The following is a 24442-nucleotide window of genomic DNA, read 5'->3' on the forward strand; positions in this document are numbered from 1 at the left end:
TTGTTTAATATTTTGAATTTAGGATACTTGGGTGAATTAGTGCTGATTGTTGAACTTTATTTTCTTATTTCTCTAGGAATTTTCTGCTTTGATCCTGTAGAAATTAAATTTGAATAGTAAAGTAGCAGTTCAAATCATAAAATAGTAGACCTCTGACCAAATTTAACAAGTCATGATTGCCCTTTAAACTGTAAGTTATAGGGTCTCTGCCAGGATCTCAGAGTTGTCAGCGCTAGCATTTAAGCACTATACAGAATGGGGATATAGTGGCATGGACTGTCAACTATGGGTACCACTTTAATTAGGTAATTTGCTATGTTTATAAAACAACAAAACACAAATTTGCTTTCCACAAAATAATTTTGAATTAGAAGCCTAGCTTCCCCAATGGACCTTGGAGGAGAGGAAAGAAGGCAGAATGGTCTCTAGTCTCCCAGTTTTTGAAGCTCAGAATGTTTTTTGTCTAGTTATTTCCTTGAAAATATTCCCTTGACCATTAAAATCTCATTAATTGATCTTAAAAACAGAGCTTGGAATTGCGTGAGTGTGAAAAGAGCACTTGAAAACATCCATAAAGTGATTATGAAAAATACTGTGTGTGCTGCTAGGACATGGCTCAAATCCATTCTGATCAGCTGCGTTAAGGGATTGCTTGTCTTTTGGCTTAAACATCAGAGACAAAGTACTTTTCTGAAATAAGCTCTTATAGTTCCAACGAACGTTGTAAAAAGTCTGTTCAACATGTGAATTTCGATTCTTTTATTTTGTATTTTTTCTGAAGTTAACTGTTAATCACAGAAATTAAATAACATAAATTAGAGATGCATCAAATTAAAGAAGTAGCGCCAATCCTAAATAATCCTAGAGTGTGTATTTTTAAAATTTGTCCCTCTTGGTATCAATTTACTTCTTGTGGCATATAAGAAGAAACTTAAATTAATTTTTTTGTCACTAGATAAAGGTGTGCCACTCATAAATACATCGTCTTCAGACCCTGCTATAGGGAAACTTGATTGCCTTGTTCTCAAAGAACTAAGTCCCATCCATTCATCCATCTGTCCGTTTAATTAATATTAGTATTTGATTGTAGACTGTGTTCTAGGCACCTTGCTAGGTACTAGGGATATAGTGGGGAATGTAATAGATACAGGATTCGTTTTCTAATCCAGTTTACAGTGTAGTGTAGGCAGGAACCAAAGAAACGACCCCATCTAGTTATACCTACAGGCAGACATGTTGTGGCCAAAAAAAAAAACAAAAAAAAACAACTGAGGGTTTATAAAGAGGATCCATATAGTTGAGGGTGGAGGTGGAGAGGGAAAGTCAGATCTCTTGAGAGATGTGGCTAGTAATTTATTTGTGCACTTGTCTTCCTTATAGCATTTATAAGTTCTCCAGGTCTAGTAGAAGTCCTGGTTTTATTCATTAGTGTGTCATCAAAGTTTAGGACAATATCTGGAATGTGGTAGGCCCTCAATTAAGTGGTTTATTTATTTATTAATTATTGGGGAATATTGAGGAAACACTATGTTTCTCCAGGGCCCATCAGCTCCAAGTCATTGTCCTTCAGCGCAGCTCAGCTCCAAGTCTAGTCGCCGTTTTCAATCTTTAGTTGCAGGGGGCGCAGCGCAGCATCCCATATGGGAATTGAACCGGCAATCTTGTTGAGAGCTCGTGCCCTAACCAACTGAGCCACCTGGCTGCCCCAATTAAGTGGTTTATTGATTCATCTCCTTGTGTGGTAATCGCGATTGGAATGGTGATACAGCTGGTCCTTGAATCCTTATTCCTTATAATGATGACATGCCTAGGAACTTAACTCTTGTTTATATCACTTATCCTATGGTAAAATTGGTTTTATTATATGTCATTTAAAGTTGCAGAACCTATTCACACACAAAGTGAGGACTTAAATCACCCTCATCACCACCAGGTGTTAATGGGGAAACTGCAGCTTCTAGGGGCTGTCACATTGGACACCTTCCCAGCTGGTGCTGGTGACTTAGTAGGTGCCCCTTAAGGAATAAGGTTTTAGATACTAGTGATACTAAGAATGATATTCTACATATTGAGGTCTGCATAGACAGCAATGGGCTTTTAGTTGTGATGGTTCTTGGATGAAAAAAGAAATAGGAATGTTTTTATGCCTTGGTTTGGAACATTTTCTTAGTAGTTTCTTTGTAGCATAGCTGAAAGGAACTTAGAGATCATTTTATTATACTGGTATTTTAGGATGTTCAGTTGGTTTTTAAATTACAGGTATTTTTTTGGAATTGTGCTATTTTGACTGGGTGTTAGAGCCACTAGGAAATTATTTTGCTATAAAAATGTAGTTTTACTGTTTTCTGCTCCAAAAAGATGATTTGTTTGTGGAAGTAAGTTTTAAATGTATACATGATTTTATAAATTTGTTTCTAAGGGGAGATAGGAGAAAGTGTCAGTCCCCTCCCACCAGTGCCACTCATTTTTTTTTTTTAAATTGGGGAACAGTGTGTTTCTCCAGGGCCTATCAGCTCCAAGTCATTGTCCTTCAATCTATTTGTGGAGAGCGCAGCTCAGTTCTAAGTACAGTCACCATTTTCAATCTTAGCTGCAGGGGGCACAGCCCACCATCCCATGTGGGAATTGAACCGGCAACCTTGTTAAGAGCTTGCGCGCTAATCAGCTGAGCCACCCGGCCATCCCTGCCACTCCTTTTTAAAGTAATGGAAGTTGATAAAGGGAAAGGCTCGAAAATGCCTGTTTGCATTTTGGAATTTATCCTCATGGTATTGCTTATTTGAGTAAGTTCCAAGTTTTACAGTTGACAAACCTTTAGAGTTGGTTCAGTCTACAGATAGAGTAACTAGTTTTGATGGGTGAAGTGTTAAATTACATTGAAAAGGAGAGAATGTCTAAGTTGCCTTCAGAATATTTTGCCTGTGTTAAAATGGATACATATGGGATTTAGGCATAGAGCAACAAGAGTTTTGTTTTATTTTTCTGTCTTGGTGAAATTTAACTGGCCTTGTTCCCCTCTTAATTTTAAAATACTATTTTATTTACTTCTGTTCCTCCTCCCCTCCCCAACACCCCCAACATCCCGTTGTGTAGTAAGAACCCTCTTTCCTGTTAACGGTACCTAAGAATCTGTTTCTTTTTTTAGGGAAATGGCAGTCATCTTGGGCTTTCATCCACCTGCTTCAGTCTCTTCTAGGATCTTGTTCAGTCTCTCCTTCTCCCTTCCTTTCACCTGTATTTACAGCTTTCCCTCTCTCCTGACACTTGCCCCACTGCCTATAAACATACCCAGGTATCTAATATACTAAAACTGAGGCTATCACCAGCTCTTCAGAACCAAGTTATCTTAAAGGAGTCTGGTGTACTCCTCCCCATTATCCCACTTTAACTTCTCAATTTACCCAAATCTGTTTTTTGTCTCTGTCATTTGCACTGAGTATTCTTGAGTTCATCAGTGGCCTCCTACTTGCCCAACCAATTGTCATTTGCAGGTCTGGTCCTTGCTTTTCCTGGGCATTTCACAGCAATCTGACTCCCTTGAAACACTCTTCTCTCTTGGTTTCAGTGCTACCACCAACGCTCTTCTGTGTTCTCCTCCACCCTTAGTCCTTTTTGCTAGTTTTCAGTCCCTGGTCTCCTTCACCTTAAATGTTAGTCTTCTTCTAGGAGAAGGGGTCTTTTTTACCCTTACGAATTTAAAGACCAATGATATGCTGATAACTCACTGTTGGAATTCTAGCCTAGGAGAGCATTCTCTAGCGTACTCAAACTGGTATTAGTTAATTGCACATGGGATACCTCCCTCTCCATTTCCCATGGGAATCTCAAACTCACCATGACCAAAATGGAATCACATCTTCACCCAAGATTGTTTCTTTTCTAACAGGTGTTCAGGTTAGAAACCTTGTTCAACCTGGTGGTCTTGGTGAATTCCTCATTCAAGTCTCAGCTTAAATTTCACTTTCTCTGTGATCCCTTCCATAACTAATGCAGGTGAGTAGCTAATCTCCCCTCTTTTCTGTACAGCCGCTGTCCCTTGTATTTTACTGTACTTGGCACATGTTGGTGTGATTATTGTTTGTCCTGTTTCTGGGCGGCAGGGATTGTCTTGTTCATCATTGTACCTGCAGTGCCTATAGCAGAACCTACCATTGGTACATACTCAAGAAACATTTGTTAAATACATTTTAACCCCAATCCCAGCGTTTATGAGCAACTGGCATGGCTAATATATTACAATGGCCTGTTTAAATACATGATAGATGTTTATCCTTTTCATATTTATTACACAGAAATTGAAGAACTTAAAAATATTCATTTAATTTTGACTTGAATATTTGTTATCTTTAATAACTTATATTTTCTTATAAAGGAATTCCTTTATGTTGTAGGAAATTTAGAAAATACGACTGTGAAAAGAAGACATTTAAAACCATTCATAATTTTACTGCATGGAGTAAGTAACCACTGTTATTATCCTGGTGTATTTTCCCACTCTTTATGACTATATAGAACACATGTAGAGATTATGCTGTGTTGAGACCATCCGACCTAACAATATATTGCAATTCCACAGTTTTAGAAATTATTTTACCTTTTTAATGGTTTCATAGTATTCAGTTAGGTGAGCAAACCTTTATTGATGGACATTCTTTAATGTTTTTGCTTTATATCAGTGCTAAAATGAATATAAGTACAATGAAACTTTTAAAATGATTAGTCAGATGTTTAATTTTAATAAATATGCACATAGATGAATGCAGAGGTGGTTAGTGTAAAAGCTGATTAACGAGTTATGTGAAGAAAGGGTGTCATGGTCACTATTAGATGAAGTCTCCCAGGAAAATATACACTGAAAATAAGTCTGTTGGTCAGAGTTTGGGTTTGGCTCCCGTCAGAGGTTATGTGAGCCCTTTGAAGAGGCAGTGAGCCTGGCCTTGAGTGAGTGCTGGGAACAGGGTTTACAGTATGGTTACTTGATAGGCCTATAAGGGGACCCCTGGTTCTGGGTTCTGGGCCCCTGCCTGGCAGGAGTTTGTGTGGGTACGGGGGGCGGGGAGAGAAGGGGGAGTCTCACAGAGACCAACCTCTACTTCTCAGGGATAGGTGGAAGCAGAACACTTCCTGGGGTGGAATGAGTACCCTCAGCTGGTCAGGTAGAAGAACATGGAATTCAGAAATGGGATTAACAGAAAACCCAGAAGAACCAAGAATGGATAAGAGCCAGGCTAAGCACACAGCTAAATTTCAGATGTCTCCCTTTACTCTGGGGAACTTCCTTTGTGAATTTCCTGTATTTCACAACTTCCTTTCTTGGTTTATGAATTTTGGTGGACCATATCCTCCAGTAGTAGTTTCCTGAGAAATGATGCGTGGCAGGTGAGTGCATCCTTGCATGGCTAAAAACGTCTTTATTCTACCCCTGCCTTTAAGTGTCTGCTTTAAATTTTGGGTTGGAAATAATTTTTCTCTAGAACTTTGGGGTATTGCTTTGTTGTCTTTTAGCAGCTGCTTGTGTTGAGGTTGAGAAGTCAAAATCATTCTGATACCTGCTCCTTTATTACCTTATATATATATACTTTTCCTTCCCTGGAAGCTTATGGGATATTCTTTGTCTCCAAAGTTCTAAAATTTTGTGATGATGTGCCTTAGTGGGGTCTCTTTTGTCTATAGTTTCAGCACTGCTGGGCTCTTATTGGGCCCTTTTATTCTGTAAAATTTTCTTGCATTTTTTTATTTCCTCCCTATTTTCTTTTTCTAGAACTTCTATTATTTGGAAGTTCAACCTCCTGGACCAGTCCTCTTAATTCTCTTATATTTTCTCTTGTGTTTTCTTAACAGCTTTATTTTCTAAGACATATTTCAGTCTTATTTTCCAACTCTTTTATTGCGCTTTTAACTTTTGCTACCATTTTTAATGGCTAGAGTTCTTTTATTCTCCAATTTTATTGTTATTTTACATTTTAGTATGGCATCTTGTTTTTGTTTAAGGACATATTTTTTTATCCTCTATGAATGTTAGTTTTTCTTTTTTAACAGATCCTCTGAATAATTTGTTTTCTCCAAGTTGCTTTTTTTTCCTGCCTTTTTGCTTGGCTTTGGTCTCTGCCTTTCATATTTTAGAGGCTCCATCCTTGTTTATTGGCTCTTGTTTAAAAGTGGGGAACTAGAAATCTGATTGGAAACTGAGAAAGTAGGTGGGCCTTATTGACTGCCAGCTTCATTATAGGATTTATCTGGCTTGGCCATTTGTTTGGAGCTCCTGGTATTTTTCTTCTTAGAATATGTTCTTCTCTAGGGTCCATAACTAGCTTAGTCTCCTCTTGGAGGGTAGAACCTGGATTGCCAGATTAGAAAAGCTGATGAAAGAAAGAGGGCTGAGGGTCATGGTGCTCACTATGCATAGATGGCTATTTTTTGAAACCATACGTTCAATTCTGTCTTCCATACTCCAGTTTATAGGCCATCTCTTTTAGCTTCTCTAGAGGATGTATTTAACCAGTCCTCTATTGAGGGATGTGGACTTGTTTCTACCTTTTCACTATTGTAAATTGTAAATAATAGTCTTTAAGAACATGCTTAGAAAATAATCTCGTGTAAACATTTCCACAGGATAGATATCTAGAAATTGAGCTATTTGGCAAAGAAAATGACGTATGTGTATTTTTTCATTTTTATTCTAAAATATACGGTTTACCATCTTAAGTATTTTTAAGTGTACAGTTCAGTGGTATTAAATACATTCATAATACTGTGCTATGATCACCACCATCCGTCTCTGTAACTTTTCATTTGTAAAACTGAAACTCTGTCCCATAAACAACTCCTCATTCCCCTCTTCCCTAATTCTCTGGCAACCATCATTTAACTTCTGTCTCTATGATTTTGACTACTCTAAGTACTATAAATCATATAATGTTTCTTTTTGTGGCTAGCTCATTCACTTAGCATAATGTCATCATGGTTCATCCATGCTGTAGCATATTGCAGAATTTCCTTCCATTTTAAAGGCTGAATGATACTCCATTGTGTGTACAAATTGTATATACCATATTTTGCTTATCCATTTGTTTGTTAGTGGAGACTTAGGTTGTTTCCATATTTTAGCTATTGTGAATACTGCTGCGGTGAACATGGATGTACAAGTATCTCTTCAAGACCCTGCTTTCAGTTCTTTTGGGTGTATACCCAGAAGTGGAATTGCTGGATCATATGGCAATTCTATTTTTAATTTTTAAGGAATCACCATATGGTTTTCCACAGTGGCTGTACCATTTTACATTCCAGGGCTTTTCTTTGTCAGGAGATTTTTTTTGATTACTGATTCAGACTTACTTGTTGTAGGTCTGTTCCGAGGTCTCTTTCTTTATGAGTTGGTATTAGTAGAGTTTTATATTTCTAGGACTTTGTCCATTTTATCTAGGTTATCCAATTTATTGTCATGTAATTGTTCTCAGTACTCTTTTATAAATCTTTTTATTTCTGTAGTAATGTCCTTCCTTTCATGTCTGATTTTAGTAATTTGAGTCTTTTTTTCAGTCTAGCTAAAGGTTTGTCAGTTTTACTGACCTTTTCAATGAACCAAATTCTGATTTTATTGATTTTTCTCTAATTTTCTATTCTCTATATTGTTTATCTCTGGTTTAATCTTTATAGTTTTCCTTCTGTGATCTTTGGGTTTACTTTGTTCTTTTTAGGTGTTTTTTTTTTTTTTTTTCTATTTCCTTAAGTTGTAAAGTTAGGTTGGTGATTTGAGAGCTTTCTTGCTTTTTAATGTAAGCATTTGTAGCTATGAATTTTCCCCTTAGCACCACTTTGTATGTTGTATGTTCATTTTCATTTGTCTAAGCATTTTCTTATTCCCTTGTGATTTCTTCCTTGATCCATTGGTTGTTTAAAAGTATGTTGTTTAATTTCCACAACTTTGTGAATTTTCCAGTTTTTCTTCTGTTACTGATTTCTAACTTCATCCCATTGTGGTTGGAGAACATATTTTATGATATGTATCTTTTACAATCTATTGAGACTTAATTTGTGACCTAACATATGATCTCATGTTGGAAAATGTCCATGTACACTTGAGAAGTTGTGTTGGATAGAGTCCTCTATGTGTTAGATCTAATTGGTTTATTGTGTTAAGTTCTCTATTTGCTTAGTTATCTTCTGTCTGGTTATTCAGTTCTTTATTGTGAGTGGGGTATTGAAGTTTCCAACTATTGTGGAACTGTTTCTTCCTTTAATTATCACAGTTTTTGCTTTATATATTTTGATAATCTGTTTTAGTTATGTACATGTTTATAATTGTTATATATTGCTGCTGTGTTGAAACTTTTTTTTTTTTAAAGATTTTATTGGGGAAGGGGAACAGGACTTTATTGGGGAACAGCGTGCACTTTCAAGACTTTTCTCCAAGTCAAGTTGTTGTCCTTTCAATCTTAGTTGTGGAGGGTTCTGTTCAGCTTCAAGTTGTCCTTTCAGTCTTAGTTGCGGAGGGCGCAGCTCAGCTCCAGGTCCAGTTGCTGTTGCTAGTTGCAGGGGGCACAGCCCACCATCCCTTGCGGGACTCGAGGAACCGAATTGACAACCCTGTGGTTGAGAGCCCACTGGCCCATGTGGGAATCCAACCGGCAGCCTTCGGAGCCAGGAGCACGGAGCTCCAACCACCTGAGCCACTGGGCTGGCCCCTATGTTGAAACTTTTATTAATACATAATGCCTTTCTTTATCTCTTGTAAACTTTTAAAAATTTAAAGTCTCTTGTGTCTGCTATTAGTGTCATCATACCTGCTCTGTTTTGGTTACTATTTGCATGGAATATCTTCTTCCATCCTTTCACCTTCAATGTACTAGTGTCTTTGGATTTAAAGTGAGTCTCTTCTGGACAGCATATAGTTGGATCATGTGTTTTTATCCATTCTTCCAATCTCTGTCATTGTTGGAGAATTTAATCTATTTACATTTAAAGTAATTATTGATAAGGAGGGACTTCTGTCATTTATTTATATGCCTTAATCACTTTTTTCCCCATTTCCTGCATTATTGTCTTGTTTTGTGTTTAGTTGATTCTTTTGTACTGAAATATTTAAATTCTTTTCTCATTTTCTTTTGTGTACATTCTATAGCTATTTTCTTTGTGGTTGCCGTGGGGATTACTTTCCACATCCTAAAATTGACACACCAGTTTGAATTTATACCAGCTTCAATAACATACAAAAACTCTGCACCTTTTGGTGGTTGTCACAAAATTTCATCTTTATAGATTGTATGCCCCAAATCATAAACCAATAATTCTTTGAAATAGTCTCAGATTATCCAGAAAACAAGATTTGGAATTACAAACCAAAGTTACAATAATACTAGCTTTTAGACTGTGAATGTAAGAAATGTCCAAACCTATAGAGAAGTTTTATGAGTTTATTTGAGCCAAACTAAGGACATTGCCAGGAAGCAAGCTCAGATGATTCAGAGAATGTCAGTTTTGGAGTGTTTTTTTAAAAAATACATTTGGAATTAAAGAGGGAACATAAGTGAGATTGCAGTAAGGTGGGAGAATGCAAGGTACAGGCTGGTTAACAGGATTATTTGCTCCCACGAGGGTGGTTAGTCTTTGAGGGGTCTGGAAAAGAGGATTACTTCTGGCATGTCAAAGGTGTGTTAAATTAGATTCGCGAGAACAGTGGACAGGGCTTGCTTAAAAACCTTTTACTAAAATTATAGACCCACCATGACCTGCCCAGTTAGGAATTTCTGATCAGATCACCCTGTAAGGTAACTCTTGGTTTGATTTATTACAGTACCCCCTTTTTATCAACAAGACTAATACTTGTTTTTTTCTTTAAATGTGTTTCTTAAATCATGTAGAAAACAAAGTACAATTAAAAACCAGTGTTACAATAATCAATTTATATTTGCCCTTGTATTTACATTTATTGAGATGTTTATTCTCCATATGGCTTTGAGTTACTGTTTAATGTCCTTTCATTTTACCTTGTAGGACTCTCTTGAGCATTTCTTTCTAGGCCAGGTCTAAAGATAATGACCTCCCTCAGCTTTTGTTTTTCTAGGAATGTCTTAATTTTCCCTCATTTTGAGGGACAGTTTGCTAGATACAGGATTCTTGGTTGACACTTGTTTTCTGTTAGCACTTTGACTATATCAGCCCACTGTCTCCTGGACTCCAAAGTTTCTGACGAGTAATCTGCTGGTAAATTTATTGAAAATCCCTTGTATGTGATTATTTCTTCTCTCTTTCTGCTTTCAAGATTATTTCTTTGTCTTTGGTGCTTGAAAATTTGATTCCAGTGTGTCTCGATTTGCATCACTTGAGGTTAGCTCATTTGGAGTTTGTTGAGATTCTTGGATGTATTCAAGTCTTTTATCATATTGGTGAAGTGTTCAGCCATTATTTCTTAAAATATTCTCCCTGCCCCTCTCTCTTTGTTTGGGACTCCCACAATGCATATATTGGTCCCCTTAATAGTGTTCCAGAGGTCCCTTAGGCTTCATTCACTTTACTTAAATCTTTTCTTTCTGTTCTTCAGATTCAGTAACTTCCATTGTCCTATCTTCAAGTTTGTTGATTCTTCTGCCTGCTCAAATCTGCCTTTGAATCCCTCTAGTAAGTTTTTCATTTCAGTTATTGTATTTTCAGCTCCAGAATTTCTTTTTGGTTTCTTTTTAGATTTTCTCTTTATTGATATTCCCATTTTGTTCATACGTCATTTTCGTACATCTTCCTTTAGTTCTTTGAGCATCTTTAAAACAGTTGTATTAAAGTCTGTCTAGTATATATCTGCCATCAGGTCTTTTCAGGGACAGTTTTTGTTGATTTACTTTTTTCCTTTGAATGGACCATACTTTCCTGTATCTTTTGTTGCCTTGTGATTTTTTTTTTTTGTCAAATAGTAGACATTTGAATCTAATAATGTGGTAACTCTGGAAATCATATTTTCTCCCTTCCCCAGGATTTTCTGTTTGTTGTTTATTGTCTTTTGATTGATGTAGGCTGTCTCTGTGCCACGGATCAGCCTAAGGTATAAACTTAAGGTCTACATAGGTCTTTCCTGAGCCTTTCTCTGGGCAAGAGCAGTCACATTCTAATTTTTCCCATATATGCAGTTGTTTTGAATCTCCTAGTCTTGAATGTCTGGCTCTTAAAAGGGGAAAAAGAGAGAAATGGAGGGGGGGAAAAGGGCACTGGCCCTTTAACTTCCTTGGAAGTCACTTTAATGGGAGAGGGAGGGTCTTGCAGCGATTACTGCCCACCTCTTTTCCTGCACCTCTGTGATCAGAAGCAGCAGTCAGTGATCAGAGCACAGAGCCCTGATATTTGGAGGACAAGATCCTTTTTGTTAATCCTGGCTCCCATAGGTTGTTCCAGGAATACTGTATAGCTGCCGGCCATGAGGCTGGGGTTGGAGGATGGGTAGTTGTTTCTGAGCTAAGAGCTGAAATTGATCAAAATTAACTATAGTTTACCTTCCAAATCTTTTCCTGGTAGTTGCAAGCCTTCAATAAATTCTAGAGTTCCAAAATAGTTACATCAGATTTTCCTGGTGCCTTTGTTGTCTAGGTGGGGAGAAAGATTTCCGGTGCATCCTCCATGCTATCTTCCCAGAATTCTCCCTAGGTGTTTGTGTATTTTGAAAATTATTTGATATTATCAAATTGTTGCATCTCTCCCTACAACATATTAAAAATTGTATCCATTTATATTCATTTATATTAGCAGTTTATCAGAGTGCACATTTCCTGTCCATACAAGCATTGGGTGTGTTTAATCTTTTTTTTTTTTTTTGCTAATCTGGTGTGCAGAAAAATTCTTTGTGTTTATTTGTATTTATTTGATTAATAGTAAGAATGAAATTTGTATTAGTTTTAGGAATTGTTATTCATAACATGTTGACATAAATGCCTTAGATTTGTTCATAGTCCTCTATATTTGGTAAGAAAATATGAAAGAAAAAATTTATTTCTAATAATAGTGACTCCAAGGTACTTATCAAAATTTATTTTTTTCTGTTTAAAATGGTTTTTTTGAACAGGTTTTGAATGTTTTAATTTATGCCAGTCTTTTAATAATTCTTTTTGAATGGCAATATTTTAACTTTATCTAATTATTGATGTAATAACTGTTTGAAAAATACTTTGTATTTGACAGAATGCTTTTATAGACACAATTTTACAACAGCTCATGGGATTGGTTGTATTTTGTAGATGAGGAAACAGAGACTTGGAGAGATTAAGAAACTTCCCCAAATGTCTAGTGTACTTCTTTGATAGTAATACAAAAGGCAGGGCGTCTGGCTGGGTTATGTTTTGGCCCTGCAACTGATTTTTTTAAATCAGTTTTTGTGTCTATCTTATTAGCTGCAAAATCAAGATCATTCTTTTCCCTTTTTGGCAGGTAATATCTGAACGCTATTTAGATAATAATAATATTATCTTAGATAATAGTAACATTATTACTTTTTAAATATAGAAATGAACACAGAAGCAGAACAACGGCTTCTCCATCATGCCAGAAATGGCAATGCTGAAGAAGTAAGACAGCTATTAGAAACTATGGAAAGGAATGAAGTAATTGCTGACATTAATTGCAAAGGTAAGTTTTGAATGGATTTTTAAAATTTTCTCTTGCACCTACTTATGTACTTTCTCTTATGCACTACTCTATCATTTACTTAGCACTGAGTTTTGTGGTTTTGCTTGCAATAAATGTCCATTTCTTATTCTAAAAAGAACCCCCACGAGAGTAGGTAAAATGCTTCTCCTAATTACTTCAAAGTCAGAGAAGTTAAGATCCAGTCTTACAACTGTCAGTGGATCCCAAACCTTATGATTTACAAGAGTAAGCCTGTGCCCATAAGATGCATGCTGTGATAATTTTTCTTCTCAGAGACATTGTAGTTGAACCAGCAGGTTTGAATGTTTCCTGTATGCCCAGAGTCGTGTGAAGTACCTTGGAGATCATATCAGTCAGAATCCCTTCCCTCACTGAGACTAGTCTAGTTGATTAATAGATCAGACTAGTCTGCATTAACAATATGTATCAGAATACAGAAGTGCAGGATGTCATGGAACCTCTTAGGAGAGGTATATAAATAGACCTTGAAAGATTAACTTCGTGGAGGAATTGATTCTAAGGTGACATATGAAGAATGTGTAGGACTTACCCACGTGAAACTAGAGAAGAAAAGGGTTCAAGCCAGAAGAAATAGCATGTGCCAAGGTCCTGAGGTGAGAGGTGACCTAGATGGCAAAGACCTGCAGGCAGGAGGGGGTGAGGGATAAGGCTAGGTGGATAGGTAGCAGCCAAATCATAATGTGCCTTGTGCAACAAGGTTGCACATACATTATACTCAAGTATGCAAAGAAATAGAATTTATTTTCTACAATAGTTCTGATATTTCAACCAGCACCTCTCACTCTGGGAATATGGAGGACTAAATGTTAGTCTTTGGGTACCTCACTCTCAGGAGCTTTTTTGGTAAATGATTGATCTTCCAGAGCCTCTTACCTCTCTCCTTCCCCCATCTCCCGTGAGGTGGCATTTAAATGTAAAGGTGAGCCTTGCTGTGTGTTTGTATAGCCTTTGGTTCCTCAGTGACCCTTTTCTTCCTAGTTCTCCTTAAGCATTTGTAGCTGAAGTAGAACTTAGGGACAAAGTCAAACTCAGGTGCCTCAGTTTGTTATGTGATATTGGTGGTACTCCTGGACTGTCAGGAAAGTCACCTTGGCTCTTGTTAGCTTTGTGTCACCCCGACCCTCTGTCACACTTCCATCTGCTACATGGCCAAGGTATGCTGATTGAACTCATCCACACAGGAGTGTGGCCGAGGGTGACATGTGGGAATTCAGTGACATATGGGAGCTAAGAGCAGCTATGGTTAGCCAGAATTTGGCCTCCCCTGTGCCTACACTACAGAGTTTACTTTGCTGTGGCCACCTTGCAGGTGAGTGCTGGGATAGGTGGTCTGCTAGGGTAGCTTTTCCTAGCATCCCACATGCCACACGCTTATTGTCAGTGTTCCCTCATTTTACTCTGTGGGCTTACAATCAGGAGCCACAGATCTCATCTTATGTCTTTTCCTCTTCCCAAATCCTCTGTCCTAGATGGATATTTCATTCTGTATACATCCTCTTGTTCTAGAGCAATAAACCTCATGGCCTCACCTTCAGTGGGGGAGGAGTATTATTATCTGTGCAGCAAGGAAGAAACTGTGATCTGAGTTGTCCAGGAAGTACAGTCTGATCTGGTTCTTGGTATGCTAAGGAATTCTAAAATTACTCCCAAAGTGTTTGAGGTCCAAAAGCATATCTGTTACAGAAGCACTGAATCAGGCTTCTAAGAAACCCAAATAGTGTTGTAATTAGGAGGCGAAGGCAAGGGGTATTTATGAGAAAGGGAATTGGAGTAATTACATTAACAGAAGGAAGGAATTTCTGTAGGTGCAGATAAGCTAACATAGTGATGCTAGTTCTAAAGAATATCTTGATTTTCAGTCCGGTATCATAACAAACAGTTGTTTGGAATACAGTGCTGCTTTAGGCTCGACCCAAAGGTTATTTTACCCAATTTTAACATTCCAAAGTTTTGAGGAGTATGATGTTCAAGGCAGTTCCTCTGGGATGGAAGTTCTGGCTCCATTTTAAAGTGGTTCTGTCTATATTATAGTTCACATTTCCCCCTTTTGATCAAGATCTTTCCTTGAAAGCATCACAGATCAATCATTGGAAAGCCACACTGATCAATTATTAAAAGCATCATTGGTCCTTTGTTGCTGGGAAAGCACTTTCCCAGTATATCATGTCCCACAGAGGAAGGAAAGAGGGTGTATGTTTGATTTTTTTTGTTTTGTTTTTGTTTTAAGGAGCCTAAGACCACATTTGAGCAATAAGAGCGCCAGAACAGAGTAAGACTGTATGGTCCTGTTCCTTTAGGCAAACATCCTCTGTAGTTTCTTGAAGTTTCTCATATGAAGTCTCCTAGTTCTTAGTGATCATCTCACAGTGTTGAGATGTTTGATTGTTTCATCTGCTTTCACTGGATATCTGAGCGGTGGCTTTGTAACATCAAGCTATGTAACACAAAGTTTTGTAACAGGAAAAATTTCTGTGATAACAAACCATTAAGTCCAATTTGAAGAATAAATCTGAACCAGGAGGCAGTACCAGAGGGAAGCCAGCTGAAGATACCAAAGAACCATGAGGCACTGTATTTAATCATTTGATTTGTGCCTAGATTTTTATCTAATTCCATCTCTGTTTCATCAGAGGTTTTTTTTTTCCCAGGTACAACAAGACATGTTAACAATAGAGCAAACCCTACCTTGTTCAGCTAGGATATGGTCAGGAGCAATTCTGTTACCTGATACAACTAGTGTAAGGGGATTTAAACATTTTTCCTGGTTGGTTATTGCTTTGGTGGTAGCTCTCGCAATTTCCCGTAAGATTTTTTGATAAGTTTCTAATTATGTATTCATTCATTGCAACACCTGCCCAAGGAAAAAGGTATTCTTCCAAATCTGGCATCTTCACTGGGGTTGGCATCGCCAGGCATCGAACACCTGAGACTGTGTTGCAACCACTTGCGTGTTTTGACCTGTGAAATAGGTTTAAAGATCATATCCAATGCTGAGTTTATCTTTCCAGGAAGAAATTAAGGGGAAAAAAGGAAATGATAACTATCACAGTGAGTTGTTGGCCTCTTATTTGTGAGTATGAGTGAACTAAAGTGAGGGAAAATGAAGATGTAGAACATACACGCCTGGCCAAGAACCTTGGATTAGCTGATCACAACAGATGCCATCTACTTCACTTCCTTAGTAATTTTTATTTTCAAATTTTCTGTTGCTGTATACTGATTACTTAAAATTACCTGATACGGTCTTTTCCTTCTTGGTTATAAAGAGTCCTTTTGGGGGGTGGCCGGTTAGCTCAGTTGGTTAGAGTGCGGTGCTCATAACACCAAGGTTGCTGGTTTGATCCCTACATGGTCCACTGTGAGCTGCGCCCTCCACAACTAGATTGAAACAACTACTTGACTTGGGGCTGATGGGTCCTGAAAACACACACTTAAATAAATAAAAGTTTAAAAAAAATTTAAAAAGACCTTTTGATGGTGTCTTTTCCAGTACACATAATCTCCTGGTTGTTAGCTTGTGATATTTGATTGTTTCATCTCTTTTCATTGGAAATCAAAAGCAGGGAAATCTAAACGCATAGGTCTCCCTGGTAAGGCTGCTGGGAACCCTGTAAGCAATGTGTACCAGGCTGATTTTCCCAAGGAGGCTCCCGTAAGTCAGTCTTTTTTCCTTAAAGCTGTCTGGTTATGTCTGAGACTATTCATGAATTTCTCAAACATGACGTTCCAGTCAAGGCCTTGGTAATATAATTAGTGTTTCCAATTGAGTCCTAGTATAAAGAGAAAAGATTCTGATTGAAGTTATGTAAATAATTACATGGCCATGAAAATAGGCATGCTCACTAAGAGTTTCCAAATTCTGAGGGATCAGGTAGGAAGGAAAAGATAAATGTTTGAATTCTGCTTACAAAGGTATAATTTACCGAATTACTGTAGGTTGTATGTAGCTTCAGATAAAAAATTTCCTTATATCCTGAAAACAAAGATAAAAAAAGTAATATATTTTTTTATCCTTTTTTAAAAAATTTATTGGGGTGACAATTGCTAGTAAAATTACATAGATTTCAGGTGTAAAAAAGTAATATTTTAAAGAAAAAGTCATAAAGGTTATAATCATCCTTATCAGTTCTTCAGTCCCATGTTATGAATTCTCACTGACCTTTATCTTTTGTTAGCTTGAATCCGGTTTTTCCTTAGAGTTCTGCAAATCCTTGCCGGGTTTAATGGTATAATCTGGAAGTTTATCAGAAACCTTTATTTTAGAGTAAGTGTCAAGAGTTCTCTCCATGAATCTCTCTGAAGATGAATCAGATTTGCAAAAAGTGTGAGACAGTGACTCTCTGTAAATGACAAGACTTAATAACATGGTTAAAGATCTGATTACAGTGCGATTGACAAAGAAATTTGTTGCTTTTCTTTGCAACACACAACTTTTTAAGATACCAGCTAGAATTACAGACCAAAACATTATATCAGGGTATTTCAGATTTTTAGAAATTTTTATAAAATTTTAGAACATTTTAATAATATATGCATACAAGTTTATTTCTTGTATGATGTCTTCCCTTTTATTAAGAGAGAAAGAGAGATCTTTTGAAATATTTCAGGGATCCTTCTGAAAAACCTGTTTTTTTCAGGTTAAGAAAGAGACTCATTTTTTATTTTTGGGAAGCTTATCAAACATATCAAAACTTTTAAAACACTTGATCAAATAGATTCATAGGTCATTGTGAAATAATACTCATTCATATAATCATGGTGACAAACAGGTAAATACAGAACATTAACAGGTAAATACAGAAAGTTAAATAGTTGTAAGCAAAATTTAGCTCTTTTTATATTTGGAAAACTCAGTTTACCTAAGCAATCAAAGACCTGATGATAAAGAACATAAGAAATCACAAAATCTTTGCTTTCCCTTTATAATCTTTTATTGACAGCATACCAAATGTACAGGAGAACTTTGTCCCTTTAGCAGATGAAAGAATACTGTTTTATTTTTATATAAATACCCTGTTGATATTAAAGCTTATAATAAATTCATTCAATCTTATCTAGCTTGACCATACACAGAATTTTCTCTCAAGATTCCTTTTCACAAACCTTTTATAGTTTTCCTTGTATTAATAATTTCCTCAAAAAAGGATTTCCATACCTTTTACCTCAGTTTAGTGAAAATGCATATCCACCTTACCTTACATTTGTTTCCCTTATTATTCCTAGTAGTTTCAATTACATATATTGGAATTTTTAACCCTTAAAAGCCTCAATTTCTAATGAAAACGAATTGTGAACTTTCATATCAGTATTTTTTTAGATTGACAAATTTATGAATACATTTCATAGTTTCAAGAAATGTGCACTTTTAAATAGTACAGTCTTTCATTGTGACACAAAAGATGTTTATTAATAAACCCAAATTTATATTTTAGTTTCTCTGTAATAAGAGCTAAAAGTAGGTACACTTAGGCTTCTTTAGCAATTAATGAATGTTTCACTATTTGATCTTATTTGGAAATGATCTAAGTATTCAGCAGATTTCCATCAGATTTCCATCATTTAATTTAGCTAGCAAAATGTTCAAGTTTCAAGATACCAAAAGATATTAGGAAATTATCTTTAAGTGTATATACCATCATACATAATTATTGCTAGAGTTTCACTGAAAAATCTTTTATTCTATTTACATTTATTTATTAGTTCTTAACAAATATGTTTAGATTACTTATGAAAATTTCATTATACCAGGTTATTTTTCTTGACAAATTTCTTAGTTTAGGTAGAATAAAAGTATTATACTTTATTCTGATAACTCTAAAGACATGTCTATTTTAACTAAACCAACAAACTTAAATTAGCTTTAATACCAAATAATTTTTCAGAACCTGAAAAACATTTGGATGAGTTTCTGTTATAGTTCTTAATTTATGTAAGTGCTTAATTTCTTTAAGTTAATTAAACAGCTTTTTACAAACTAATTTTATTAATATCTTCTGGAGGTAGATGTCCATATACATATATAGACAGATGTACACAGAGACCTGATTGTTTCTTTTTTAAAGTTTAAGCCAGGAGACAGGTACAATAAGGCAAAAATCCACTAGTTTACAACAGTTGGAGTAAGTTAAGTTTATTCGTTCAGATAGCTAAGGCTTTTACTATTTTTAGAGAAGCTGTAAGTTTTGTATTTGTCCTTGACAATTTTTAGGGAGGCTGGGGCTGGAACGGTGAGGTCAGTTGTAGGCTGTGTTTACATTCCACAGGATGGCGCGGAAAGTTGCTGAGGAGTCTTTAAAAATTCTTATCAGACTTTTAATTCTGTCAAATTTCTGATCATAGTCATTAAATTCTTTGAAGTATCTTGCCAGGTTTCAGGCAGGACAAAGAGTAAGAAATTTTAAAGCACCTGCTCAGATGGCCACGTTTCTTTTCGGATCATTTTAGAGCTGTTTTTTAAAAGTGGTTTTGTCTTTTAGAAGCTTCTGCATATCAATCAAGAATGTATTCTACTGACCCTGAGATGCTGGGAATCCTTTCTTTTGAAGGGGGAAAAGGGCTTGAGGTAGACTTAAAATGAAGGCTTTCCTGAGTGGCTATTAGAGTTTAAAATTATTTTGGCTAAGTTGGTCCATTTTATTAAAAAAGCATAAGAGGAGGAACCGAAACATTATGCAAATACTAGCTAGAGTCTCAAGAAAGGAACTTTTAGAGGGTGAATGTCTCATGTTAAAGACAAATTCCTGAGAGCTGTCATGTTTGGACAAAAAGACAAAAGAGATATTAACTACAGCCCCAGGTAGTTTGACTGCCAAAAATACACTGACACTTGCACTTTTTGAATGGCAGGAAACAAAAAGTCAACATTCTCAAGATGAGAGAAAAACTCCCTTTTTTTCGGTTTTTTTGTTTTATTACATACGCATTGATGGCTTTAGTTAAGCCTTGGTTCTTGGAGCCAGACTAATACCTAAGGGGGATGTGCAATCTAATCCATTCCATGATGAATTTATCCTATTACGGGAGACTTTTTTTTTTTTTTTTTAATCAGTTTCAGGTACACAAAACAAAGTAATACTTAGACGTTTATCATTTATATCCCTCACACTGTGTGAACTCCCCTCCCCCATCTACTATCCCTCTGACAATCGCACAGAGCCATTACATTTCCACTGTCTCTATTCCTAATGCTATACTCTGATTCTTGTAAGTATATACATACATACATACATATATATATGTATATATATACATACATACATATATATGTGTGTGTGTGTGTATATATATATATATATATATAATTATAGTTGGCATTCATTATTGTTCAGCTTCAGCTTCACGTGTACAGTGCAGTGATCAGGCATCTACATCATCCCTGAGGTGGTCTCCCAAATGGGACAAGTGTCCATCGAATACCCTACAAAATCTTTACAGCATTATTGATTACATTCCCCAAATTAATTTTCAAAACCCCGTGGCCATCTTGTGGTTACTGACTGTTTTCTAATCCCCTCACCTTCCCCCTTATCCCCACCCCCCCATCTAACAACCCTCAGTTTTTCCTTTATGTCTCCAAAACTGTTTCTGATTAGTTCATTCACTTACTCTTTTCTTTAGATTCCACATATAAGTGAGATCATATGGTATTTGTCGTTCTCTGTCTGACTTATTTCACTTAACATAATGTTCTCTAGGTCCATCCATGTTGTTGCAAATGGTACGATTTCTTTCTTCTTTATGTCTGTGTAATACTCCATTGTATAAATGTACCACAGTTTCTTAATCCAGTCATCTACCGTTCGGCATTTCGGTTGTTTCCATGTCTTGGCTGCTGTGTATATGTATAGTGCTGTAATAAACATAGGAGTGCATAAAGTTTTTTGAATTAGTGTTTTGGATTTCTCCGGATAGATACCTAGGAGTGGGATTGCTGGATCATAAGGTAGTTCCGTTTTCAGATTTTTGAGATACCTCCATATTGTTTTCCATAGTGGCTGCACCAATCTGCAGTCCCACCAACAGTGCACAAGCGTTCCCTTTTCTCCACATCTGCACCAGCACTTGTTGTTTGTTGATTTATTGATGATAGCCATTTTGACTGGGGTGAGGTGGTATCTCATTGTGGTTTTTATTTGCATTTCTCTGATGGTTAGTGAGGTTGAGCATTTCTTCATATGTCTGTTTGCCATCTGTATGTCCTTTTTAGAAAAATGTCTCTTCATGTCCTCTGCCCATTTTTTAATTGGATTGTTTGTTTTTTTGGAGTTGAGTTGAGTGAGCTTTTCATAAATTTGTGATATTAACCCCTTATCAGATATATCATTGGCAAATATCTTTTCCCGTTCAGTAGAATCCCTTTTTGTTTTATTGATGGTTTCCTTTCCTTTGCTGTGAAAAAACTTTTTAGTTTGATGTAATCCCACATGTTTATTTTCTCTCTTCCCTCGCAAGAGGGGATATATCAGTAAAAATCTTACTCCAGGTAATGTCTGTGAAGTTTTTTCCTATATTTTCTTTCAGGAATTTTATGGTTTCAGATCTTACATTTAAGTCTTTAAGCCATTTTGAATTTATTTTTGTATATGGTGTAAGGAGGTGGTCCAGCTTCATTTTTTTGCATGTGTCTGTCCAGATTTCCCAGCACCATTTATTGAATAGACTGTCTTTACCCCACCGTACATTCTTGCTTCCATTGTCGTAGATTAAATGGCCATATAGGCATGGATTTATTTCTGGACTCTCTATTCTGTTCCGTTGATCTATGTGTCTGTTTTTATGCCAGTACCATGCTGTTTTGATTACTGTAGCCTTGTAGTATAATTTGATGTCAGGTATTGTTATACCTCCCACTTTGTTCTTATTTCTCAAGATTGCTGAGGCTATCCGGGGTCTTTTATGGTCCCATATAAATTTTAGGATTATATGTTCTATTTCTGTGAAAAACGTTGGTAGTTTGATAGGAATTGCATTGAATATGTATATTGCCTTAGGCAGTATGGACATTTTAACTAAATGAATTCTTCCTATCCATGAACATGGTATATGTTTCCATCTATTTGTATCTTCTTTCATTTCTTTCTTTGGTGTCTTATAATTTTCTGAGTACAGATCTTTTACTTCTTTGGTTAAATTTATTCCCAGGTATTTTATAGTCTTTGAAGCAATTGTAAATGGGATTTTTTAAAAAAAATTCTCCTTCTGATGTTTTATTATGGGTATATACAAATGCAACTGATTTCTGAATATTAGTTTTGTATCCTGCTACTTTACTAAATTTGTCTATCAGCTCTAGTAGTTTCTTGGTGGAGTCTTTAGGGTTCTCTATATATAATATCATGTCATCTGCATATAATGACAATTTTACTTTCACCTTACCGATTTGGATGCTTTTTATTTCTTTTTCTTGTCTGATTGCTGTGGCTAGAACTTCCAGCACTCTGTTGAATAGAAGTGGAGAAAGTGGGCAACCTTGCCTTGTTTATGATCTTAAGGGGAATGGTTTTAGCTTTTCCCCATTGAGTATGATGTTAGCTGTGGGTTTATCATATATGGCCTTTATTATGTTGAGATATGATCCCTCTATTCCCACTTTCCTAAGGGTTTTTATCATAAATGGCTACTGGATTTTATTAAATGCTTTTTCTGCATCTATTGATATGATCAAGTGATTTTTATTTTTCATTTTATTAATGTGGTGTATCACATTAATTGATTTCCGGATGTTGAACCACCCTTGCATACCAGGGATGAATCCCACTTGATCATGGTGTGTGATCTTTTTAATGTATTGCTGAATTCTGTTTGCTAGTATTTTGTTGACGATTTTTGCATCTATATTCATTAGAGATATTGGCCTGTAGTTTCCTTTTTTTGTGGTGTCTTTGTCTGATTTTGGGATCAGGGTGATAGTGGCTTCGTAAAAAGTGTTTGGGAGCCTTCCCTCCTTCTGGATTTTTTTGGAAGAGCTTGAGGAGAATAGGTGATAATTCTTTTTTGAACATTTTGTAAAATTCACCTGTAAAGCCATCTGATCCAGGGCTTTTGTTTGTTGGAAGATTGTTGATTACTGATTCAATTTCCCTGGTGGTAATCAGTCTATTCAGGTTTTCTGTTTCTTCTTGAGTTAGCCTTGGAAGGTTGTACGCCTCTAGAAAATTGTCCATTTCTTCCAGATTGTCAAATTTGTCGGCATATAGTTGTTCATAGTAATTTCTTAAAATTTTTTGTATTTCTGTGGTATCTGTTTTCACTTCTCTTTCGTTTCTGATTTTATTAATTTGGGTCCTCTCTCTTTTTTTTAATGAGTCTGGCTAAAGGTTTGTCGATTTTGTTTTATCTTCTCTAAGAACCAACTCTTGGATTCATTGATCTTTTGTATTGTTTTTCTGGTTTCTATTTCATTTATTTCCGCTCTGATCTTTATTATCTCCTTCCTTGTACTCCCTTTGGACTTATTTTGCTGTTCTTTTTCCAGATCCCTTAAGTGTGAAGATAAACTGTTGATTAGTGATTTTTCTTGTTTCTTTAGGTAGGCCTGCAATGCTATGAATTTCCCTCTTAGGACTGCTTTCGCGGCATCCCATAGATTTTGGGTCGTCGTGTTTTCATTTTCGTTTGTCTTGTGATATCTTTTGATTTCTTCCTTGATCTCCTGGTTGACCCATTCATTATTTAGTAACATGTTATTCAGCCTCCATGCATTGGTGTGTCTTCCAGTTTTTTTCCTGTGATTCATTTCTAATTTCATAGCACTGTGGTCAGAGAAGACATTTGGTATGATTTCAATTTTCTTAAATTTATGAAGACTTGTTTTGTGGCCTAACATATGGTCTATCTTGGAAAATGTTCCATGTGCGCTTGAGAAGAATGTGTATTCTGCAGCTTTAGGGTGAAATGCTCTGAAAATATCGATTAAATCCAAATGGTCCAATGTGTCATTTAAAGCTGTTGTTTCCATATTGATTTTCTGTCTGGAAGACCTGTCCCTTGTTGTCAGAGGTGTGTTGAAGTCCCCTACTATGATAGTGTTACTGTTGATCTCAGTCTTTATGTCAGTCAATATCTGTTTTATATACTTAGGTGCTCCTATGTTGGGTGCATAGATGTTTACTAGGGTTATGTCCTCTTGTCGAATTGATCCCTTTATTATTATATAGTGCCCATCTTTGTCTTTAAATATTTTCTTCATTTTAAAGTCTATTTTGTCAGATATAAGTATTGCAACTGCAGCTTTTTTCTCATTTCTATTTGCATGAAACATCTTACTCCAACCCTTCACTTTCAGCCTGTGTGTGTCTTTTGATCTGAGGTGAGTCTCTTGTATACAGCATATACAAGGGTCTTGCTTTCTTATCCACTCAGCCACCCTATGTCTCTTGATTGGAGCATTTAATCCATTTACATTTAAAGTGATTATTGATAGGTACATAGTTATTGCCATTTTTAAATTTGTAGTTAGATTGTTTTCATCTTTCTTCTATTTACAGAAGTCCTTTTAGTATTTCTTGCAATGCTGGCTTGGTGGTAATAAATTCCTTTAGCTTATTCTTTTCTGGGAAGCTCTTTATCTCTCCATCAACTTTAAATGATAGCCTTGCTGGATAAAGCAATCTAGGTTGTAGGCCTTTGTTTTCCATCACTTTGAGTATCTCCTGCCACTCCCTCCTGGCCTTCAATGTTTCTGTAGAAAAGTCATTTGATAGTCTTATGGGAGTTCCTATGTATGTAACCCTCTGTCTTTCTCTTGCTGCTTTTAGGATTCTCTCTTTGTCTTTAACCTTTGCCATTTTAACTATAA

The 24442-nt window shown here is 36.2% G+C and overlaps 1 protein-coding gene across 4 annotated transcripts in view; it reads left to right on the forward strand.

Moving 5' to 3' along the window:
• OSBPL1A (oxysterol binding protein like 1A) overlaps positions 1–24442 on the forward strand; it is a 211418-nt gene that overhangs the window by 5151 nt on the left and 181825 nt on the right. For 2 of the 4 annotated variants that reach the window (XM_074340215.1, XM_074340214.1), the window contains exons 1-2: positions 4392–4456; positions 12481–12603. In XM_074340215.1, coding sequence (XP_074196316.1) covers positions 12483–12603 — 121 coding nt within the window. In that variant the 5' untranslated portion in view covers positions 4392–4456; positions 12481–12482. Of the gene's footprint in view, positions 1–3886; positions 3994–4391; positions 4457–12480; positions 12604–24442 lie in introns of those variants that run through there. The other 2 variants (XM_019741214.2, XM_019741215.2) reach the window with 2 other exon arrangements.

This window comes from Rhinolophus sinicus, linkage group LG09 (assembly GCF_036562045.2).
Source record: "Rhinolophus sinicus isolate RSC01 linkage group LG09, ASM3656204v1, whole genome shotgun sequence".
In the NCBI taxonomy this organism is placed as follows: domain Eukaryota; kingdom Metazoa; phylum Chordata; class Mammalia; order Chiroptera; family Rhinolophidae; genus Rhinolophus; species Rhinolophus sinicus.